This window comes from Ixodes scapularis, unplaced genomic scaffold (assembly GCF_016920785.2).
Source record: "Ixodes scapularis isolate PalLabHiFi unplaced genomic scaffold, ASM1692078v2 PGA_scaffold4__175_contigs__length_147842914, whole genome shotgun sequence".
NCBI lineage: Eukaryota > Metazoa > Arthropoda > Arachnida > Ixodida > Ixodidae > Ixodes > Ixodes scapularis.
Window position 1 is genome coordinate 35190971 of NW_024609879.1, and position 19269 is coordinate 35210239.

Sequence of the window (19269 nt, forward strand, 5' to 3'; positions counted from 1 at the left end):
TTCTGGTACACAGATCCGGTCGGTAGATACGCTCTATGAAAGTGGACCACAAGCCGTAATTTAACACACAAAGTGCCGCAGCTTGGCCACTCCTGGTCTCAACTGTGCTGTAGCCGCACTTGTCCCTCTTCAATTTCAAGAGACACTCTCCTGCTTGTTTCTCGACCGCATTAAATCTGAATTCGACACTCTTCAGTCTTACGAGATGTGCTCACCTGCTCTAAGTCAAGTCAAAATCTCGCTGCACACGAAGTTACATCTCTTCTCCACTATCGTAAGACGTCCTCATTTGTTTGGCGTCCTGCTTGCGTTGCAGCCGAAGTTTCCTCTCTTTAATCTTTTCATCCGCTTCAATGGTCCTCTTGTTGCTACTTGCCTCTCCAGCTTTCAACAAACATGTTTTATGTTGTTCCGAAGTACCCTAGGCACTTTGCTTTCACTGTGCCTCAGCACGCTTGCGTAATGTTCCTCTGGTGAGACCTGCTTTCGCATACCGACAACGAAAGATGATACTCAAGTCTGGTTCACAGAGCTCTCCTCAGATGTGGCTATGTGCGACTGCGACCAGATGCGGCACACATTGCTATGGCAACAGCGGCGTTGAGTCACTAGCACGTGCATCAACGCAGCTCTTGCTTGCAACCAGTAGCTCTTTCGCAAATGCTTACTCATGTATGCGCGTAGTGAAGCGGATACGATGCCCGGCTTAGACTCCAACAGTTGTGGGTTTGAGGCGCAGTGCCGGCGGCATGTTTTTCTTTTCTGAATTATAATGTGCCGGCACATGCTCTTTTCAAAAGCAGTTACAAATCCTCGGACCAACGAACGCCTAAAGTGCATATGCTTTGCTTATAGATGCTATCGTATTTAAAAGAACTGAATTGCAAGTACAAAGCAACTGAGAGTTTACGTTCCTCATAGAAAGTACACTGGGTGCAAAGTAGTATAATCATATTTTACTTTCTGACTAACTTAGAAGTACCTTTTAACACAATATTTTATCATACTATTTCGTTTACCTACACAGTGTTTTCTGCCAACAGGTATCGTCCTTTATACACTAGAGTGTGTAAAGGACGATATACCAATTATTTCCTGTACTGACGGTGAATACCGGATATCTTGTCAGGGGCGTCTGGAAGCATTTCTTCAGGTAGGGGGCAATCACAGGTATAGGGCTGAAACCTACACCCAAAAAATAAAGGGAGGGGGGGGGAATTTAATGTGAACTATGTGTGTCTTAATTATGTGTTGGAGTTTTTAGTAAATGAATATTAAAACACCTGGACCTTTTTCTTTTCCAGTTTGAGATGTCTCCACCCCTGCAGTGGGGGGCAAGTACAAGAAAAAAAAAGACAGAGGACAGGACGTCCACTGTGTCGCTTTGGGAGCATGCCCGACTGGTTGAAAAGCTGAGGTCGGCAGAGCAGAGGGTGCTGAACCTGGAGCAGGGGCCCCAGATAGAGAGGACGCTATCAAGAACCAGCTCCTGGCACTACTAGGTAAGCATGGAGGCACTTTCAGTTGCTTACCTCACACACTTCACATTATGTGCTCACACTTTATCTGAGGGATCAAAAGTAATTTTAATTTTTTTTTTCGTCGCAAACAGAAGTAAGCATATACTACAGGGGTGCCTCAATGTATCAATGAGTTTAAGAGGTGTCTATAATTCTCTTTTCTTCTCTTAGGGTGCAAATGGAACTTTGAGAGTTTGTTTCGTGTTGCTCATGGCGATGAGCCCGTTTTGCTCGGCAGCACTTTTGCTTTGATTGAAGAAATATTTTTCTGCAGTTTGTCAAACAATCATGTCCATACCAAGACACCATGGTCTGTGCGCATAGATGAGGCTTGAAGTGAAAGTTTGTTCTGTCGGTCAAAACATTTTAAATATGCACTTTTCGATGAGCCCGGCCAGCACACATCCTTTCGTCATTGGGGAGAAAGGAGTTCTTTTTGTAGAAGAAGAGGGAGTGAGGAAGCTGGTCGTAGGCATGACCACAGCACCAACAAGGCTGAACTTTAATCGGGCGGCAGATTGTGCCTACCGACGCAACTGTGCAACTGGTTAAAAGGTGAGCAGACGATCTGCTACAGCATTGGATTTCGTCAGAAAGATTGAGCTTACATCTCGCAAACCGTTGGAAATGCTTGTCATGAATATTCATTAGCTATTCACCGGTATCTTTTTGTAAACTAAACAACCTCTCTGCCGCCCACTGCCGGCGAACTTGAGCGCATTTCTTTTCTTCCTCTTTTTCTTCTTTGGTTTTGTTTCTCATCCTTTTGTTTTGTGTCCTGCTCGCGCTACTTTTCCAGTCCCGGTGTGTTACGGAAAAACAAATAAGCACACTGCCGGTAGTCTTCTGTGGCATGAAGTAGTATGAAGCCCTCATGCCATCAACGAACCAGGAAAGTGCTGAAGTCCGAATAATCAAGCTTGTCTGAATTTTTGGCGTCCGAAAAATCGGTTGACTCCTGTACCGTGTCTTGTTTCTAAAGAGTGTTTTATTATGTTGCAGTGGACAATGTCCCGTCTGGCGGTGTTGGGTCAGGTCCTCCAGCTTGCCCAGCAGTGGTTCCTGCAGCTGGCGCTCCTGCTTCAGTTCACGTAGTGCGAGCTGGTGTGGATCACGCTCGACCCGTACCAGCCGCTGATGCTGCTGCTCCAGCAGCGGATCTTGTAGCGGGCTCGCCGGAGGCATTTCCCGAGTGTGTGCCAGTGCTTGCAGAGGTTGATGACGAGGTAAGTTCAGAATTTCATGGAATATTCATTCCAGATATTGGGCAAGTGACTAAATTTTATTGTTTCCACAGCTCTTTGAATGAGGTTATTTGTATGCTTCCCTAAATTCAACCATCGGGCTGCTTCGAAATGCTGATAAATGTAAAGAGTGGGGCCGGGCATTCATAAGATATTTCTTCCCAATTAATTGGCGCTTTTCTGAAACGTTTTCTATCTAGTGTCTTTGTCTTATTTCAAGCTTTTTCATAAATCAAGTACCAACTAGCACAATTAAAATTGTGTTATAATTGGTTCCCTTCTTTCGCTTTCTCTCTTTACTTTGAACTCACTTAAACGGACACTTACACCCGCCAATAAAAGTTTTCCTTTTTTGCCAGCCGATATATTATGGTTTCGAAAGACTACCAAATTAATGTTTTGCAACAGTCACATATATTTTTATTAAAGCCAAAAAACGCAACTGCTCAGAACCGAAACTGAAACCCGCGCGCGGAGGTCGGAGAAGTAGAGAGGAGAGAGTGAGTGGGCGGAAGTCACGTGGCTACACCCGACCGTGAGCTTTTTTGTTTTCTCCTCCGTGTTTTTTTTGTGCATAGCAGACGACATGCGTGGCTGGAACTGTTTGCTATGCGATTCCTTTGCAGTTATGTTTGTTCCACTGTCTGTTCTGTACTTCAAGATGAGTTGTTCTTTACATTTAGAAGTTGGAGATGAGTAGTGAGTGCCTGTGGTGAATTTCTGTGATCGGCTCCGAAAAGAATACCCCCAAGACGTTGCGTGAAGAGCTGCCTCGCATGTCCTGCGTCCGAAAAAAGTGGCATTGTGCGGCAGACGTCTGCACAAGTTTCCGAAAGATCAATGAGATCAAAACCAATGGCTGGCTCCATTTCCTGTAGAGCATTTCTATCTATTTCTAGGTTCACTTTGCCATGGTGTCTTGGTGGAAAAGGACAAACTGTTATACGTGAGTGGAGCCCGGGGAGACTCCATGTATGTTTAAGAGGCCACGAAGTTCATCTTCGGCAGGGAGAACCTGCATAGGCGGAGTGTGACTGGGGTGCCATGCCGGCGCTTCAAGGGCGCCGTCGCCAAGAGGGCCCTGACTCCAGTCAAGTTGGCAGCAGTAAGTGCCCACTTCTCACAGATGTCTCATACTTGGTGAGTCACTCAAACCTTATGGCTTCTGAAGTTGCAACCTGCTCCGTCAAAATTTATGTGATAAATAATTCCAAGGCTTTCCGAACTTTCAGTGTTATAGGCTGTTGAAGGGTCACAGTTCGACTAGTTCGAGCTTTAGGAACGTGAAGCTCCGAGCGCAAAACCGAAATGAAGAAGCCCTGTCTTCCTCTTTGTTTTTAATATATGAAAAAAAACTAAAGTGACCTTGTCGCGGTCATCTAGGTCCCTTGGTGCTTTCTGATGTATTCACACTGAGGAGGTTTTACAGTAACATGCTCCGCATCGCAAATATCTGCTAATCCCTGCAAGTTTTGGGGGAGGTCCATGATATCAGTGGCCTGCTCGCAGGACCTTCTGCTGAGGCACTTTTTTTTTCTTTTGAACGAAAAGCTAGCACTAGCAAAGTTGTGAAAGTGAGTCTGTTTGTTCACTAGAACTGCTGCAACCGAACTATGTTTGGCTCTGTCCTTTGAGTACTGCCCGTTTTTTCTGAACCGCCTTCTCATCGTGGGTGTTCATCCTTTCTAGTGCTCAGTTTTCTTACCAGGGAACTATCTCGTATGAATAGACAATTGAAAAATCGTAACACGGATATTAAATTAATTAAATGATTCTTGATGTCAAATCTGTGTTGTCAATTTATATACATGCCCAGAACAACAATTGCGGGTCAAAATTCTTCTTTCGCACTAAAACTGCCGGTCGAAAATTGTGTGTTCAGTGTTCCTTTCACTTGTTCCCATGGTGACATTGTTGGGCATGAAATAGGTTAGAGGTTGTAGGCAATCAGAGGCCCATGTTCATAACTGAAAATACATATTTAGATTTATAGAACATACTTTTATTTTAGTTAACAGGCAGGCGAGCTGGTTAAGGATAGACGTGGTAACCCGGGAACGTGGGGAAAAAAAAGGGACAGACAGACGCGAAGCTCCGGAGCTTTGTGTCTTTCCGTTCCTTTTTGTCCCCTGCTCCAAGGTCTATAATTTTCATAAACACTAAAATGCAAGGAACACACTGTTGCAAGCAAACTTTAAGTGCATAGTTGTGGAAAGTCACACTAGGTCTTTTCGATTTGCTTGAACTGGCCGATCTAGTTCAAATAGTGTAAGAACTGGCTCGTTAGATTCAGCCAGAAGTTGCATGAACGCTGAACTGGCCTGTTCGATTTATTCCAGTGCTGCACGAGCTCAGCCTCAGTTCCACAGAATCTTGCGCTGGCCGAAGTCAGTTCAGCGTTCATGCAGTAACAGATGGCAACTCTTCGGTCTTTCGGAAACCAATTACATGGTCGTTTGTAACGCTGCAGCTTGAGTTCACGCAGCCGCAGCCCGACTTGCGCACTGCTTCTGCACTCCTCTGAACTCGGTCTGAACTGGTTCAAAACTTCCGGGCCGAATCATGCATGCCTGCTGTTGGGTCTACATCTTCAAAACTTTCGGGCCGAATCATGCATACCTGCTCTTGGGGTCTACATGGTATCACAAGATATTAACAAAGCATAAATTGTAGTGGAAATTGCTTGCTTATAATTGCACGAAGTAAAATATTCAATTTTTCAGGAAACTGTAGATTATACAAGACTTATTGTTGTATTCTTTTCCCCTGCAGATGCCTTCAACGAGTACCTATGGAGGCATCCTCGAGAGGCATCTCCAAGGAAGAGGACAGCTCGGGTGAATCTACTGCAGTATGCAAATTTGTTAATATCCTACTGCAGGATATTAACTAGAAGTTTCACTTCTAAGCTTGCTTAGAGGTTAAGCTTTTTGTTGGTGTTCTGCAGATGCCAATTTGCATTCACTAAATACATATATAACCTGAAATGACCTGGCTCATGCTCATTCTTTGCATGACAAATGCATGCGAATTGTTAAACCTGCAAAGATACATCCATCCGTTTGCAAACGTTGGACACCATGTTGATTCCTATTACTGCATCAGAACAGATAAACCTTTAAAGATATAGGTTTCTCTATCTGAACAGATGAACATGCATAAATATTGGCTCCTATATCTAAATAGGTCAACCTGTAAGGTACGGGTTCCTATATCTAAACGGGTCAACCCGTACAGGCACGGTTTCCTTTACCTAAACGGGTCAACCCGTACCGGTACGGGCCCCGTATCCCAACGGGTTCCTGTATCTGAATGGGTCAACCTGTACAGGTACGGGTTCCCAGTAGCATACGGGAGACCCGTATCCCATAACACCATATGAGATATACAGGTCAACCAGTATGAATTTTTATACGGGTTTTTTCAGTAGGGGTGGGGGGGGGGGGGGAACTGTGGTCATTGTTCGCAAAATCGCGTCGAGGGCCGTTCGATGTCCTTCCCCTCTTTCCTTTCCAGTGAATGTCGAGTAGAAACGCTTGAATGGCAGGCTCTTACCAGCCTCATTTCTCACGGTGGAAGATAACACAGATAGAGTGTGCAGCATTCATCTGAAGAAATAAGTGGAACGTTTCAAGAGGGGCCAGAAAACGTCGTATGCGAAGCCGCAAAAACATAGGTAGAAAATCGCGCTGAGCGGGTTTTCGCAGTCCATGAGAGTGGCAGAAAATTTCTAGCTGATAGGTGGCGCACGATTCCTACCAGCCGCATCAGCATCAGCAACATGGCTGGGGCCTAGGAGAGTTTTTTTTTTTGGAAAGGTGTATACTTATCTGGAGTAGGGTTAAATATAAGTCAACCAACCTGCCGTTCCTCCACTCTATTGGATGTCAGGTCCGGGTAGCCTTCGTCCCCACCCTGGAAGAAAAACGAGGCAAGGCGTCCGTGCCATGCTTCTGATGTGCAGGTCTTTTGGTTCCCAAAAGCTGCGGGCTGTCAGCCCAACCAGCTTTAAGTCCATCTTGCGGCCTCTCGGGCTAGTTAGTGTCCGTTCAACTCCTTTAAACGTCAACGCTGTGTTTCAGCTGCATCTGCAACAAACTAAAACAGAAACCAAACCAAGGTTCAGCATCTTTGTAAAGGCGCTTTCTTTTTCATCATAACATGCAAGCAAGTGACAGGTAGCAGCGTGAATTAAGTTAAGGACCAGCATTTTCCTGTTTTCTTCAGATAGTGTCATGACAGAGTCAATATCAAGTGCAGTCAAGTACGCAAAAATTTGCTAATAAAATTTTGCATGTTTCTACACCACACCTTATGGCATTCCGCCAAATAGCAACAGAAACACAAACATGTCAGTTAGCAAGAGACAGTACGTCACTAGCTGTTTGCCTCTTGTCGCTTTCGCCGAGTGGGCTCGGCGAAAGCGACAAGAGCACGATGTCAACTAAGACAACGCTCTTTTTTATACAGGCCCTGCTCTGTTCTTATCTTGGAGCACCGATCGACTACAGCACGTGTGGAAGCAACAAGCAAGCCGCCAACGATGACCAAGTGTCTCTACAATCGCCAGTCGCAGAAGTGCTGCCCTCTGGGTTCGTGACGTCAAGTGCTTCAACGCCTACAAAAGGACTAACCCAGGAATTCATCTTCAGTGGGCTCGGCGAAAGCGACAAGAGCACGATGTCAACTAAGACAACGCTCTTTTTTATACAGGCCCTGCTCTGTTCTTATCTTGGAGCACCGATCGACTACAGCACGTGTGGAAGCAACAAGCAAGCCGCCAACGATGACCAAGTGTCTCTACAATCGCCAGTCGCAGAAGTGCTGCCCTCTGGGTTCGTGACGTCAAGTGCTTCAACGCCTACAAAAGGACTAACCCAGGAATTCATCTTCAGTGGGCTCGGCGAAAGCGACAAGAGCACGATGTCAACTAAGACAACGCTCTTTTTTATACAGGTTGGTCACAAAACCTCTCTTTTTGCGAGCAATACTCTCATGCTCATTGTTGTGCCATGCCCACAAACTTGTATTGACATTGCGTATGATTGTTTCTATGCATGCAAATTACTTGTTTGCGGTGATGTCGAGACCAATCCTGGCCCTACGACTGTGGAGATGTTTCAACAAATAATGAACGGACAGAGTGCAATCCACAAAGAAATTACAGAGTTAAAAACACAACAAAGTAAAACTGAAGTCATGATAAGCGGAATTAACGCCAGGTTTGTTGAATTTGACCAAATTCTTCACGAGCTCAGGCAGAAAACGGAACGAGTTCAGGCGCTGGAAAGTAGCCTCGTAAATCTTGAAAGGACTGTTATTTTTCAAACTCAGAAAATTACAGATCTCGAGGATCGGAGCCGTCGATCAAATCTAGTCGTTTACGGGATAGCAGAAACAGAAGATGAAACGGAAGCACAGCTTAAGAGTAAAGTGATCACATTGGTCCTGAATGGCATACTAGGTGTAACTTGCACTTCCATTTCAAGGATTCACAGGCTCGGTAAACCTAGTGACAAAAGGCCTGTCATCTTGTTCTTTCAGGACTATAACGAAAAACAAGCAATACTTCGCAATGCCAAAAAATTAAAAAATACACGGATATCCATTTGCAACGACTATTCACCAAGCACGTTAGCAAAACGTCGGGCACTTTGGTTGAGCGCTAAGACCGATAAGGACCAAGGGAAAAAAGTGTTTTTGGTACATGACAAGCTTCGTATAAATGATGACTGGTATATCTGGGATGACGTCGCAAACTCCCGCGTTCAGCTGCCACAATTACAACCACGTTCGAATGAATGACGCCCATGTACTCCAGAATCAAAGCAACTCCGCATTTTAAACATAAATGCACGGAGCATTGTGAACAAGGTTAACCAACTGGAACTTCTCTTATTGAATTATGATCCCCATATTACGGTAATAACGGAAACATGGTTGCACGAGGACATTAATAATGATAGTATCATTCCACCATCCTACAGCATATTCCGCAGAGACCGCCCATCGCGTGGTGGGGGGGTTGCTGTAATACTGAAAGATAATATTCATGCCGTGCTTCTAGATCAGATTGAAGAGCATGAAAGCTTATGTTTAAAGCTGAATTGCTGGGGTAACACAATTATCTTGTACGCTGTTTATAGACCTCCCAATTCTCAACCAGACTTCCTAAACCAACTGTACAACCACATATCCTCATACAGGAACAATAAACTTGCAGTTGTTGTTGACTTCAACCTTCCGGGTTTTGATTGGGCCAATTTGTCCGCTAACTCATGTCAGGACAGTGAGATTGTTCTTGACACTATGTTTGCCTATGATCTACAGCAGGTTGTAACCGAAAACACGCGAGAGCAGGGCTCGAGCTGCTCTATCCTTGATCTCGTTTTTGTTAGTAGATGCTTATCTGATTATACGGTCAGTGTCGAGAGGGGGATCTCGGATCATAAACTTGTTTATTTCTGTTGTACTTTAGCGAAAGAGTCACCTGAACGGAAAAGTGTAGTTAAGAAAATTAAAGACTTCTCGAAGTCCAATGATGAGTGTATTCTGGACTATCTGGATTTGGCACTTGATAGTTTTAACGACTCAGACGTGCAAGTTTTATGGAACAAATTTAAGGTTATTTGCAACTACTGTTTGGATAACTTTGTCCCCAGTAAGAAAAAGCGTGTTAATAGGGCTCACCCCTGGGTGAATCGGAAAATAATTCACTTAAAGCGAAGGATTAAACGCCTTAAAAAAACTAAACGTAGAAACAACGGTCGCCTTCAGGACATGCAGGACGAGCTAGGACGGCACGTTCAGCAGTCTCGTGATTATTATTTTTCTAATACTCTGCCTAATTTTATTAAAAACGACCCTCAGAAGTTTTGGAGCTACCTAAGCAACAAAAGAAAACCCATCGACCAAATATGTGTTGACAGTACAGTGATTGATGACACCGTAGTGATCGCTCGTCATTTTAATGGATACTTCCAGTCAGTTTTTTCTGACGCTGAAACGTACGAGTGTGAAAATCATGAGCGGTCCTACGTGAATGCTGATTGCATATCGCTTGCAGGCGTATTTTCCATGTTATTGAACTTGAAAACGAAAAAGTCACCTGGGCCTGATAAGATACCCAATGCCTTTCTGCGTCGTTTCGCGGAACCCTTAGCACACTTCTTAACAGTGATATTCCGCACGTCATTTTTGTCGGGAGTTCTGCCGAATGATTGGCTCTTAGCACGTGTTGTGCCGGTGTTTAAAAAAGGAGACCACTTATCTCTGAGCAACTACAGGCCAATCTCGCTTACGTGTACATCGTGTAAGTTACTAGAACATATAATTTCAAATATGGTAACTGACTTCATTGATAAAAATAACTTAATAACCGAGTTTCAACATGGATTTCGAAAGGGCTATTCAACAGTGACACAGCTAGTCACCACGGTGCACGAATTTGCCTCCACTTTGGATAAATCTGGTCAGATAGATGCCGTATTCATAGACTTCAGCAAGGCATTTGACAGAGTGCCACATGGTAAACTGCTTTTTAAATTGGAAAGTATTGGTCTTGACTCAGCCATCGTTAAATGGATCGGATCCTATCTACATGGTCGTAGACAGTATGTCGAGGTTGGTTCTGGTTGCTCAGAGATGCTTGATGTGACTTCCGGTGTACCCCAGGGAAGTGTCCTTGGGCCACTATTGTTCTTGATATACGTCAATGATATTGTTTCTGTTGTGGACCCAGGAGTGAACATTCGTTTATTTGCGGACGATTGTGTATTGTTCAAAGATGTTTTGTGTACTAATGACCAACTCGCACTTAACTCAAGCTTAAACTCTATACAAGACTGGTGCTACCAATGGAAAATGAAATTGAATCTCGAGAAAACTGTCTTTCTTAGAATCACAAACAAAAAGAAGTACCTCTCTTTTCAGTACAAAATAAAAGATTATAACGTCTCTGAGGTAGACCATTACAAGTATCTAGGGCTGACAATTGATAGTCATTTGGGCTGGTCAAGACACATCGACAACATTACATCTGCTGCTTTTAGAAAGCTAGGCCTCATTAGACACAAGTTGAAAAATACACCCCCTAACGTAAAATTGTTAGCGTTCAACACGCTTGTGAGACCTAAACTGGAATACGCCAGCGTTGTATGGGATCCCTTTACCAAAAAAGACATAAATAAATTGGAAAGGGTTCAAAGACGGGCAGTCAGATTCATTTACGATAAGTTCAAGCGATCGGATTCTCCCTCCTCTCTAATGCAGATAAACAAAATTGAATTGTTGCAGGAGCGAAGGCAAATAGCAAGGCTAAAGTTTCTGTTTCTTCTTGCAAATGATAAGCTATCTATTAATCGCCATGCATATCTAAAACCCATTGCTACGAGACAGACCAGACATCACCAACCTCATTCACTGACTCCGTACTTTGCTCGCACCAATCTTTTCAAATTTTCCTTTTTTCCAAGAACAATCAATGACTGGAATTCCCTGCCCATTGAGTCACTTCCTTCTTCCTATTTCATGACCGTATAGGTTTTTTACTGGGAATGTGTATCTTGCTCTTGGAGGCTTCTTGTCCTGTATTTTTGCATTTGTTATTTACTGTATATTTTAACCTAGTGGCCTTTTTTGATATCTTTTGTTGAAGACTGTTTTTTGTCGTGTATTTTACGATCTGTATTCACTCCTGCTTGGACCATTTAGGTCCGCAGTATGTCATAAATAAAAAAAAATAAATAAAAATGTTCTGAAACTGCAGTTATGTTCCTATCCAGCTCTTCATTTGACTTACCAGGTTGTCACAAAAAAGTAACCCAGAAAAGCACGGCAGTAAAGGGTAAACTTGTGGCACTCCTGTTAATCATACAGCATTAAAATCTCACATACAGCAAAATGAGCAACCTGTTTCTAATGAATTGCTAAACTATTAAGGTAACCTGCCATCAATCACCTTGAGGTCCCCCCCCCCCCCCCCCCCAAGGTAGGTTTTCCACAATAACTGCCGCTGTTTGGTTATAAAAGGTGAACCTCAGAACCATTGATAATGGAGAATATTTGGCCTGACTGTACTTACATGAGAAACCGTATAATCAATGTCTGTTTCTGCTTAGCCGGGAAAGCATCTGATATAAAAAATTGGGGGTTTTATGTCACAATCCAATTAAAGCAATGGCCCCAAAGGCCATTGCTTCAAAAGGAACAACCCAGGTTTTTAAACCGAATTTCTGCGCTCCGGAAGCCAACATAAGCTGGCAAGGAAGTCCGTGGGCGAGGCGATAGCAGCGAGGACAGTATGCTCAACCGCTGTCTGCTTCTTTCGCAGTTCTTCGTGTCCCTCGCTGTTCCTGTGTACAATGCTACCGCGGCGCACGGATACCAGCTACTGCCGGCGCTTCCTGCTTCGTCAACTGTTCCATGCTGCGTGGTCGACCCGTCTTGTTCGTCCACGGACTTCCTTGCCAGCGGAATTGAGGATGTTCACGGTTTCCTTAACGGCCTACAAACCGTAAATCTGCAAGTCACCCCCGTCGGTGATGCCCTCCTGGATCGTCCAATCATTGAAAGGCCCAGTTCTGTGACGTCGGTTAACGAGGATAGAAAAGCTTCACCGGCATCTTTCCTCTTCAGTGGGCGAGGCGATAGCAGCGAGGACAGTATGCTCAACCGCTGTCTGCTTCTTTCGCAGGTATGTTACCTTCAGAACGCTCATTGTGTACGGTCCGATAATCGGTTTTTACTGCTATTTCCTCGCCCACATGGATACGATCACGGTATTTGTTGTTTTGTTGACCTGTGCTCTCAGCTGGTGTATTGCATCAATAGCCTTCTCCTTAGTGGAGACGTTGAAACGAATCCAGGACCACCAAAAAAAGACAGCAAAAAAACAAAACAAGATAACGTAGTTTCGGTTACAGAGGACTCGAGGGCTGCTAATTCGGGTGAGAGCGATAATGACGGAAGAGATATCGAGAGACAACCCACAGTTTCGGATATGTTTGCTGAATTGCTGGCTGGCCAGAAAAAGATGGCTCAGGACATAGCTCAAATCAAATTATTCCAACAGTCGGTTAACTCCCGATTTGACGCTCTTGAAGCACGAGTGGCTGCCCTCGAGTCGCCTTCTGCCACGCCAAGTGTCCCTTGTACATCTTGTGACAATCTGCTTATAGAGCTTAAGTCATTGTCTGGTGTGGTAGACAGACTCGTCGCGAGGAATGACGACATGGAAAACCGCTTGCGCAGAAATAATCTAATCTTATATGGCCTCACCGAAAGCGCAGACGAAACTAGTGAGTCATTACTCTCTAACGTATCAAAAATATTCTCGGATAAACTGATTATTGACTGCCCACGTATTGAAAGGTGCCATAGAATAGGTCGAAAACACGACGATCGTTCACGTCCTGTCATTATGAAACTCCTTGATTTTCGCGAAAAAATGGAAGTATTGAAAAATTCTTTCAAGCTTAAGGGTTCAGATATTCGTATATCGGAAGACTTCTCTGTTCATGTCCGTTCTGTTCGAAAGAAAATATGGGATGCGACGGCCTCTTTCCGTGACAGTGGCTCCTCCGTTCGCCTTCGATATGATCATGTGTTCATCAATAATGAGCGATATAATTGGGATGTTAAAACTAATACTCTGGTTAAGTGTTCCGACTACTCCGCCCAGTCTACTACCACCGCCCCATCTACTGGTGGTCGTTGACTCGGCCGCGGTTTAAAAGACGGTTTAAGTGAAAATCTTTGTGTCTTGAATGTTAACGCCAGAAGTTTAGTAAACAAGTTCCCCGATTTTCTGTCACTAATTTCTTCCCACTCTGCTCACATTATTGGAGTCACTGAAACATGGTTACATGATGGCATATACGACACCGAAATTACACCCTCTGGTTTCTGCGTGGTTAGAGGTGATAGAAAGTACGGGCGTGGCGGTGGCGTCGCACTCTTTTTAAAGTCCAATATTAAATTTTCAGTTATACAGGGTCCTCCCCAGATTGAATCAGTGTGGTGCAAACTTAATGTGGATAATATATCTTTAGTTGTTGGCGTTGTCTACCGCCCTCCCGGCTCTCCCATTGATCAGTTACATGCTTTATGTGACTTTATGTACGAGCATAACCTGTCTTCTTCCAATTTAATATTAATGGGTGATTTCAATTTACCTGGCATCCAGTGGTCGTCTTTGTCGCTATCTGGTCCTGACGTTCAAATATCTAGAGAGTTAGTGAACTTTTCTTTGTCATTTGGTTTAAAACAGATTGTTCAGGAGAGCACGAGAGAGTCGTCAGTTTTAGATTTGGTATTTCTTAGTATACCTCTTCTAGAAAACCATTTTGAATGTGAAGTCGTTGACGGTATATCAGATCACAGGGCAGTCTTTGTTTCTGTTGCTTATCCTGTCCCTAAAACACGTTTTGTTTACCACACTTTTCCTGATTTTAACCGTGCCGATGATGTGTCCATAATTGACTCATTAAGCTATTCCTTTGAAGTGTTTGAACAACTTAGTATCTCCAGTGACGTGAATGTACTCATTACATTTTTTGAAGACTTGGTTAAATCGTGTATCCAGCGATTTGTGCCACTCAAAACTAAAAAAAGTAACATTGTCAAACCTTGGATAACAAGAGAATTATTACATTTATCGCGACGGGTCGGCAGACTGCGGAGTGGAAAACGTTGCGCTGACCCAGTAAAGTCTGCTCAGTTTATTCAAGCTAAGGAGGAACTCCGACTAAAAACTAATTCCGCGAAGGACTTCTATTTCCGTGTTACCTTACAAAACTTAATAAAATGCAACCCTCGAAAATTCTGGAAATCTATTTTACCAGGCAGCACAATTTCAAACTCGTTTATAATTAACGACGTAACTACTATGGACGCGCTGACAATCGCTACAGCGTTTAATACGTACTTTCAGTCAGTATTTACAGTTGATAATTTCGAAGTTCCTCCTTTTACTCATGTTTCGCAGTCTGCGGTTGACGACATAGATGTGAACGTTCGGGGCGTACTAAACCTGATTTTGAAGTTAGACACTAAAAAAAGTCCTGGTCCTGATGGCATTCCTAATTCATTTATTGTCAGGTACTCCCAATGGTGCAGTCGGTATCTCACGGTTATTTTTCAGAAATCACTGTCAACGGCCACAGTTCCTTCATCATGGAAACTCGCAAAAATTATTCCCGTATACAAATCTGGCAACTCACAATCACTGTCAAACTATAGACCAATTTCTATAACGTCACATTCATGCAAATTATTGGAACATATAGTCTACAGGCATGTAATAGAGTTTCTCGATACTAACAATATTTTATGCGATTTCCAACATGGTTTTCGACGCGGTTATAGTACTATGACACAACTAACAGAGTTTGTTCATGATATCGGTCTGTCTCTTGACATCGGTAACCAAGTTGATGCGATATTTATAGATTTGTCAAAGGCTTTCGACACCGTTCCTCATTCTAAACTCCTACACAAGCTTAACCTAATTCTAAATAATCATCACCTTGTGAACTGGATATCCAGTTTTCTTTCCCAACGGTCTCAGTTTGTCTACTTTAACTCATCCAAGTCTAGTACAGTTGACGTATCATCAGGTGTTCCACAAGGGTCAGTTCTTGGACCGCTACTTTTCTTGTTATATATCAATGATTTGCCACGCTGTATTTCCACTAAGGTCCGACTTTACGCTGACGACTGCGTACTATATCATGTGATAAACTCCTCAGATGACCATATAACTCTTAACAATTCTTTCGTGAATTTTTGTACGTGGTGTAAAACCTGGCAAATGAACCTGAATTTTAGTAAAACGGTTTTTATGACCTTTTCTAGGCGTTCATCACCTTCTGTGTTTAATTATTCATTTGACGGGTTATGCCTAGAAAGAGTTTTTGAATATAAATATCTTGGCCTCCTTTTCACGCCTGATTTATCTTGGTCTAAGCACATTGATACGACATGTAACAAATCTCTTAAAAGACTTGGATACCTGCGGCGTACCTTACGTGTGGCACCACAAGATACTAAGCTTTTAACTTATAAAACTTTGATTCGCCCAATCCTCGAATATGGTTCTATTATTTGGTTTCCCTACAAAGAGTCCGATATAAAAAAGGTCGAATCAGTACAAAAGAAATCGGTACGTTTTATTTGTCGTCGGTATGACAGAAACTTTTCTCCTTCTTCTAATCTTTCCGTGTTAGGTCTAAGATTTCTTTCTGAGCGTCGTGGTATCGAGCGCCTAAAGTCTCTGTATTTCATGGTTAACTCATCACGTTTTGACTCGTTACATAACTACATAAAGTTTCTCGAGCCAACTGCAACTAGGAGCCACCATGAATTAAACATTTTACCTTTTCATCCTCGTACTGATATGTTTAAATACAGTTTTTTTCCTCACACCATTGAACGCTGGAATTTATTACCAGGAAACATCCGATCACTACAACCAGATGAATTTCTGTGTGCCGTTGACAGTGGTCCACAGTGATGTCCGGACCGTCTGTGTTTACCTCCCACTCCTGCCATAGCCCCAGTGGGGCTGCAGTATGTATAAATAAATAAAATAAATAATAAATAAATAAAACTCCAATAAAACAGAAGCACTGTAACTTGCGAGATTGAAACATAATTTATTATATTAGGTGAAACAATTATTATAATTACATTTACAGCAGACAGAATCGGTCTATCGTAAAAAACTAAAGTAAGATCAGTTCTATTCAATGCAAAACATCTTGAAAAATCTTTACGATTAGGTCTTGGTAAAAATGCATTTTTTACTTGGGTTAGTGCTCTAAACTGGTCTAGATCTCGTAATTAATACTTTATATCTTCATATCAATAACAGCACCAAAAGCAAGGCCCAGGTACTTGTTCCATTTTTTATTCGGTTTCCAAAGATGTAACCTGCTAAAAGTTTAAAACGCTAGACTGGCGCCTAATCACGACTCCGTGAAAAATTACGAAGTATGCACAGATCGCCATACCTACTGCAAGAAAACATTTGCCCCGCACATCAAGAAAGATCAAGAAACACAGTGCTTCTGGAAAACCTGAGCTTCAAAATAAAATTTCTCAAAAGAGTAAAGCTATACACTCTAAGAAATGCCTGCGCGTCTACTTACCTCCAAAAACACTCGAAGAGCCAATCTCTGCGATCTACGAAATCAGCTCAGCGAATTATGACACGGAACATCCCTTTAGACCAAAATTTATAAACTGCGCTGTGGCATTACGCAATGCAAAGCGTCATGCTTGCATTTCCTAATGCCACAGGACACAGTTTATATAGAGGTTTAAACAAATGTTCCGTCTCATCATTTGTTGAGCTGACTTCGGAGATTGCAGAGGTTGGCTCTTCGAGTGTTAGCGTTTCTTAGAGTGTACGCACGAGCTCGTGCACCTCCACCAGAAATCGCTATACGGACGACGCAAAACTCGTTATAAAACAAATCGTGAGAACGAGTTTCCAAAGTGGTAGCGTAGCTCCAATAAAAGAAAAACAAAAGTAGTGGAACTCAGCGGTAAAGTGTCTGCTTCATACGCAGCGGACCCCGGCTTGATCCACATTGTGGGCTTACTATTTTTTTTTTCTTGAACATTTTGTTTTGTCCAGCATGTGGCAATATTTACGACATTTCTTTTTTTAAGATTAACATTGATAAAAAAGCGAATGTTGTTGACGAAACTTCGCTGAATCAAATGGTTGGAACTCCCTTTCCGGGGATGCAAGGGGGGTCAGGGGGGCATGGCTTGGATTGCCGGCTGGACACCGCGAAGCGGCGTGTACGGGGGACCGAGTGGGCTAATGGTTTTATAATTAGCAACCACACACTGTCGCCGCGAAGCGGTGTGAACGCAGGCGGCGGGTTGGGTTAAGATTCTCTCCAGTGATACACGCGCCGTCGGAAAAGGTGACCTAAATAGCATGAACCCTCTGCGTCGTGCGTATAGCAATTTGTGGTCAAGGTGCACGAGCTCGTGCGTATAGCTTTACTCTTGCAAGAAATATATGGCTGGAAGCGAAGACAACCCTACAAATAATATGTTTACAGTATGAGAAACCAACCTGGAATCTTAAAAACGGTTTGCATAAAGCAGGAAACATACTGGATTTTAAAAAAAATAAACGGTTTCACACCGTTTGTACCGGTCTATACCGGGAAATATACCAGGAAAGGAAAGAAACGGTGTGCATAAACCAAAAATTGTACCAGATAAAAAAAAAAAGAAAAAATGAATGGCTTAAGAGTTTGGGTTTATACCGGGAAATATACCAGGGCAGGAAAGAAACGGCTTCCACAAACCGGGAAGCGTACCAGATTTTCAAAAAAAAAAAAAAGATTTAGCAGTTTGGTGTTATATTTAGGGAAATATACCAGGACAGAAAAGAAACGGTTTGCATAAACCACTAAACGTACCGGATTTTGCGAAAAACGGTTCAACAGTCTGGGTCTATACCGGGAAATATTTCAGGACAGAAAAGAAACGGTTTGCACAAGCTGTGTTCGTACTGGGAATCGTACCCGGAGCACTAGACCCAGATTGCATGCAAACACGGATCAAACTGCGAAACACAGTATACAATTTGAGCAAGTCGGATTTAATCTGCAAGCAGTACCGGGATCGCAAATTTCAGCTTGAGCACACTAGGGACAGAAAGATACCAGAGGCACAACATTTAGCAAACTGAGTCCCATTCTGCATTCACGAATTTTAATTAAAATTTGAGGCAAGATTTAGCAGTACAAAAAATATACATATCCGAATTTGTGATCTTCTGAGCAAACAGTCTCTGACAGTCTGCACCTGCAGGGGCTGTTGGGGACACACGTGCTTTGCGCATTGGATGACCCTCGAGCTTTTGCACAGAAAGTCCCGGAACCGAGCTGTCACTGAGCGAGCAGTCAGATTGCGGCAATGCACCCAGAGGCCAAGGTCCACCGAAAGTGGAAGGGGGGGGGGGGGGGGGGGGACTTGGTTAGAGTATCAAGGAGCTTTATCTTGTGGATCGGTGGACAAGACATTGAGCTCTACAAATCGGGTGGCGGCTTGGTACCACCTAGCTAGGTGGTGTGTTTCGCTGAACCTTTGACTGCTAGAGGTACCCATTTCATACTACCGCTCATGTTTGCACCCGGTTCGCTTCCAGTGCGGGTGTTTGGATTCAAGTTCGATTTTCGTTCTCAAACACTGCTCTAAATATTGCGTGATGGGCGCCTTTAAAGGTAGGGTTTGTATTGATCATGTTGCTTGCGAAGAGTATAAAGCGTTCTTTTTTGACTGGGGCACTAACTTTTTATACAAAATGCTTTATATGTTGTGCTTATTTGCTAGCCCCGTGGCAGTACTTTATTTTGAAGGTTGGGCGAAAAACAAAGACGCGCATGGAGTAGTTAAAAAAAATAGAACACAAAAAACAAGGTGTTCCGAACAACTTCCATGAAGAGACCATGAACGCATTTTCCAACTCCTTCCTC

General features: G+C 43.2%; 1 protein-coding gene across 1 annotated transcript; it reads left to right on the forward strand.

Moving 5' to 3' along the window:
* The first annotated feature begins 11941 nt into the window (after positions 1-11941).
* Positions 11942-14826, forward strand: LOC120848305. Its single transcript, XM_040220283.2, has 2 exons — positions 11942-11980; positions 12459-14826. The coding sequence occupies exons 1-2, from the start codon at positions 11942-11944 to the stop codon at positions 13479-13481; spliced, it is 1062 nt and encodes a 353-aa protein (XP_040076217.1). The 3' UTR covers positions 13482-14826.
* The last annotated feature ends 4443 nt before the right edge of the window (positions 14827-19269 follow it).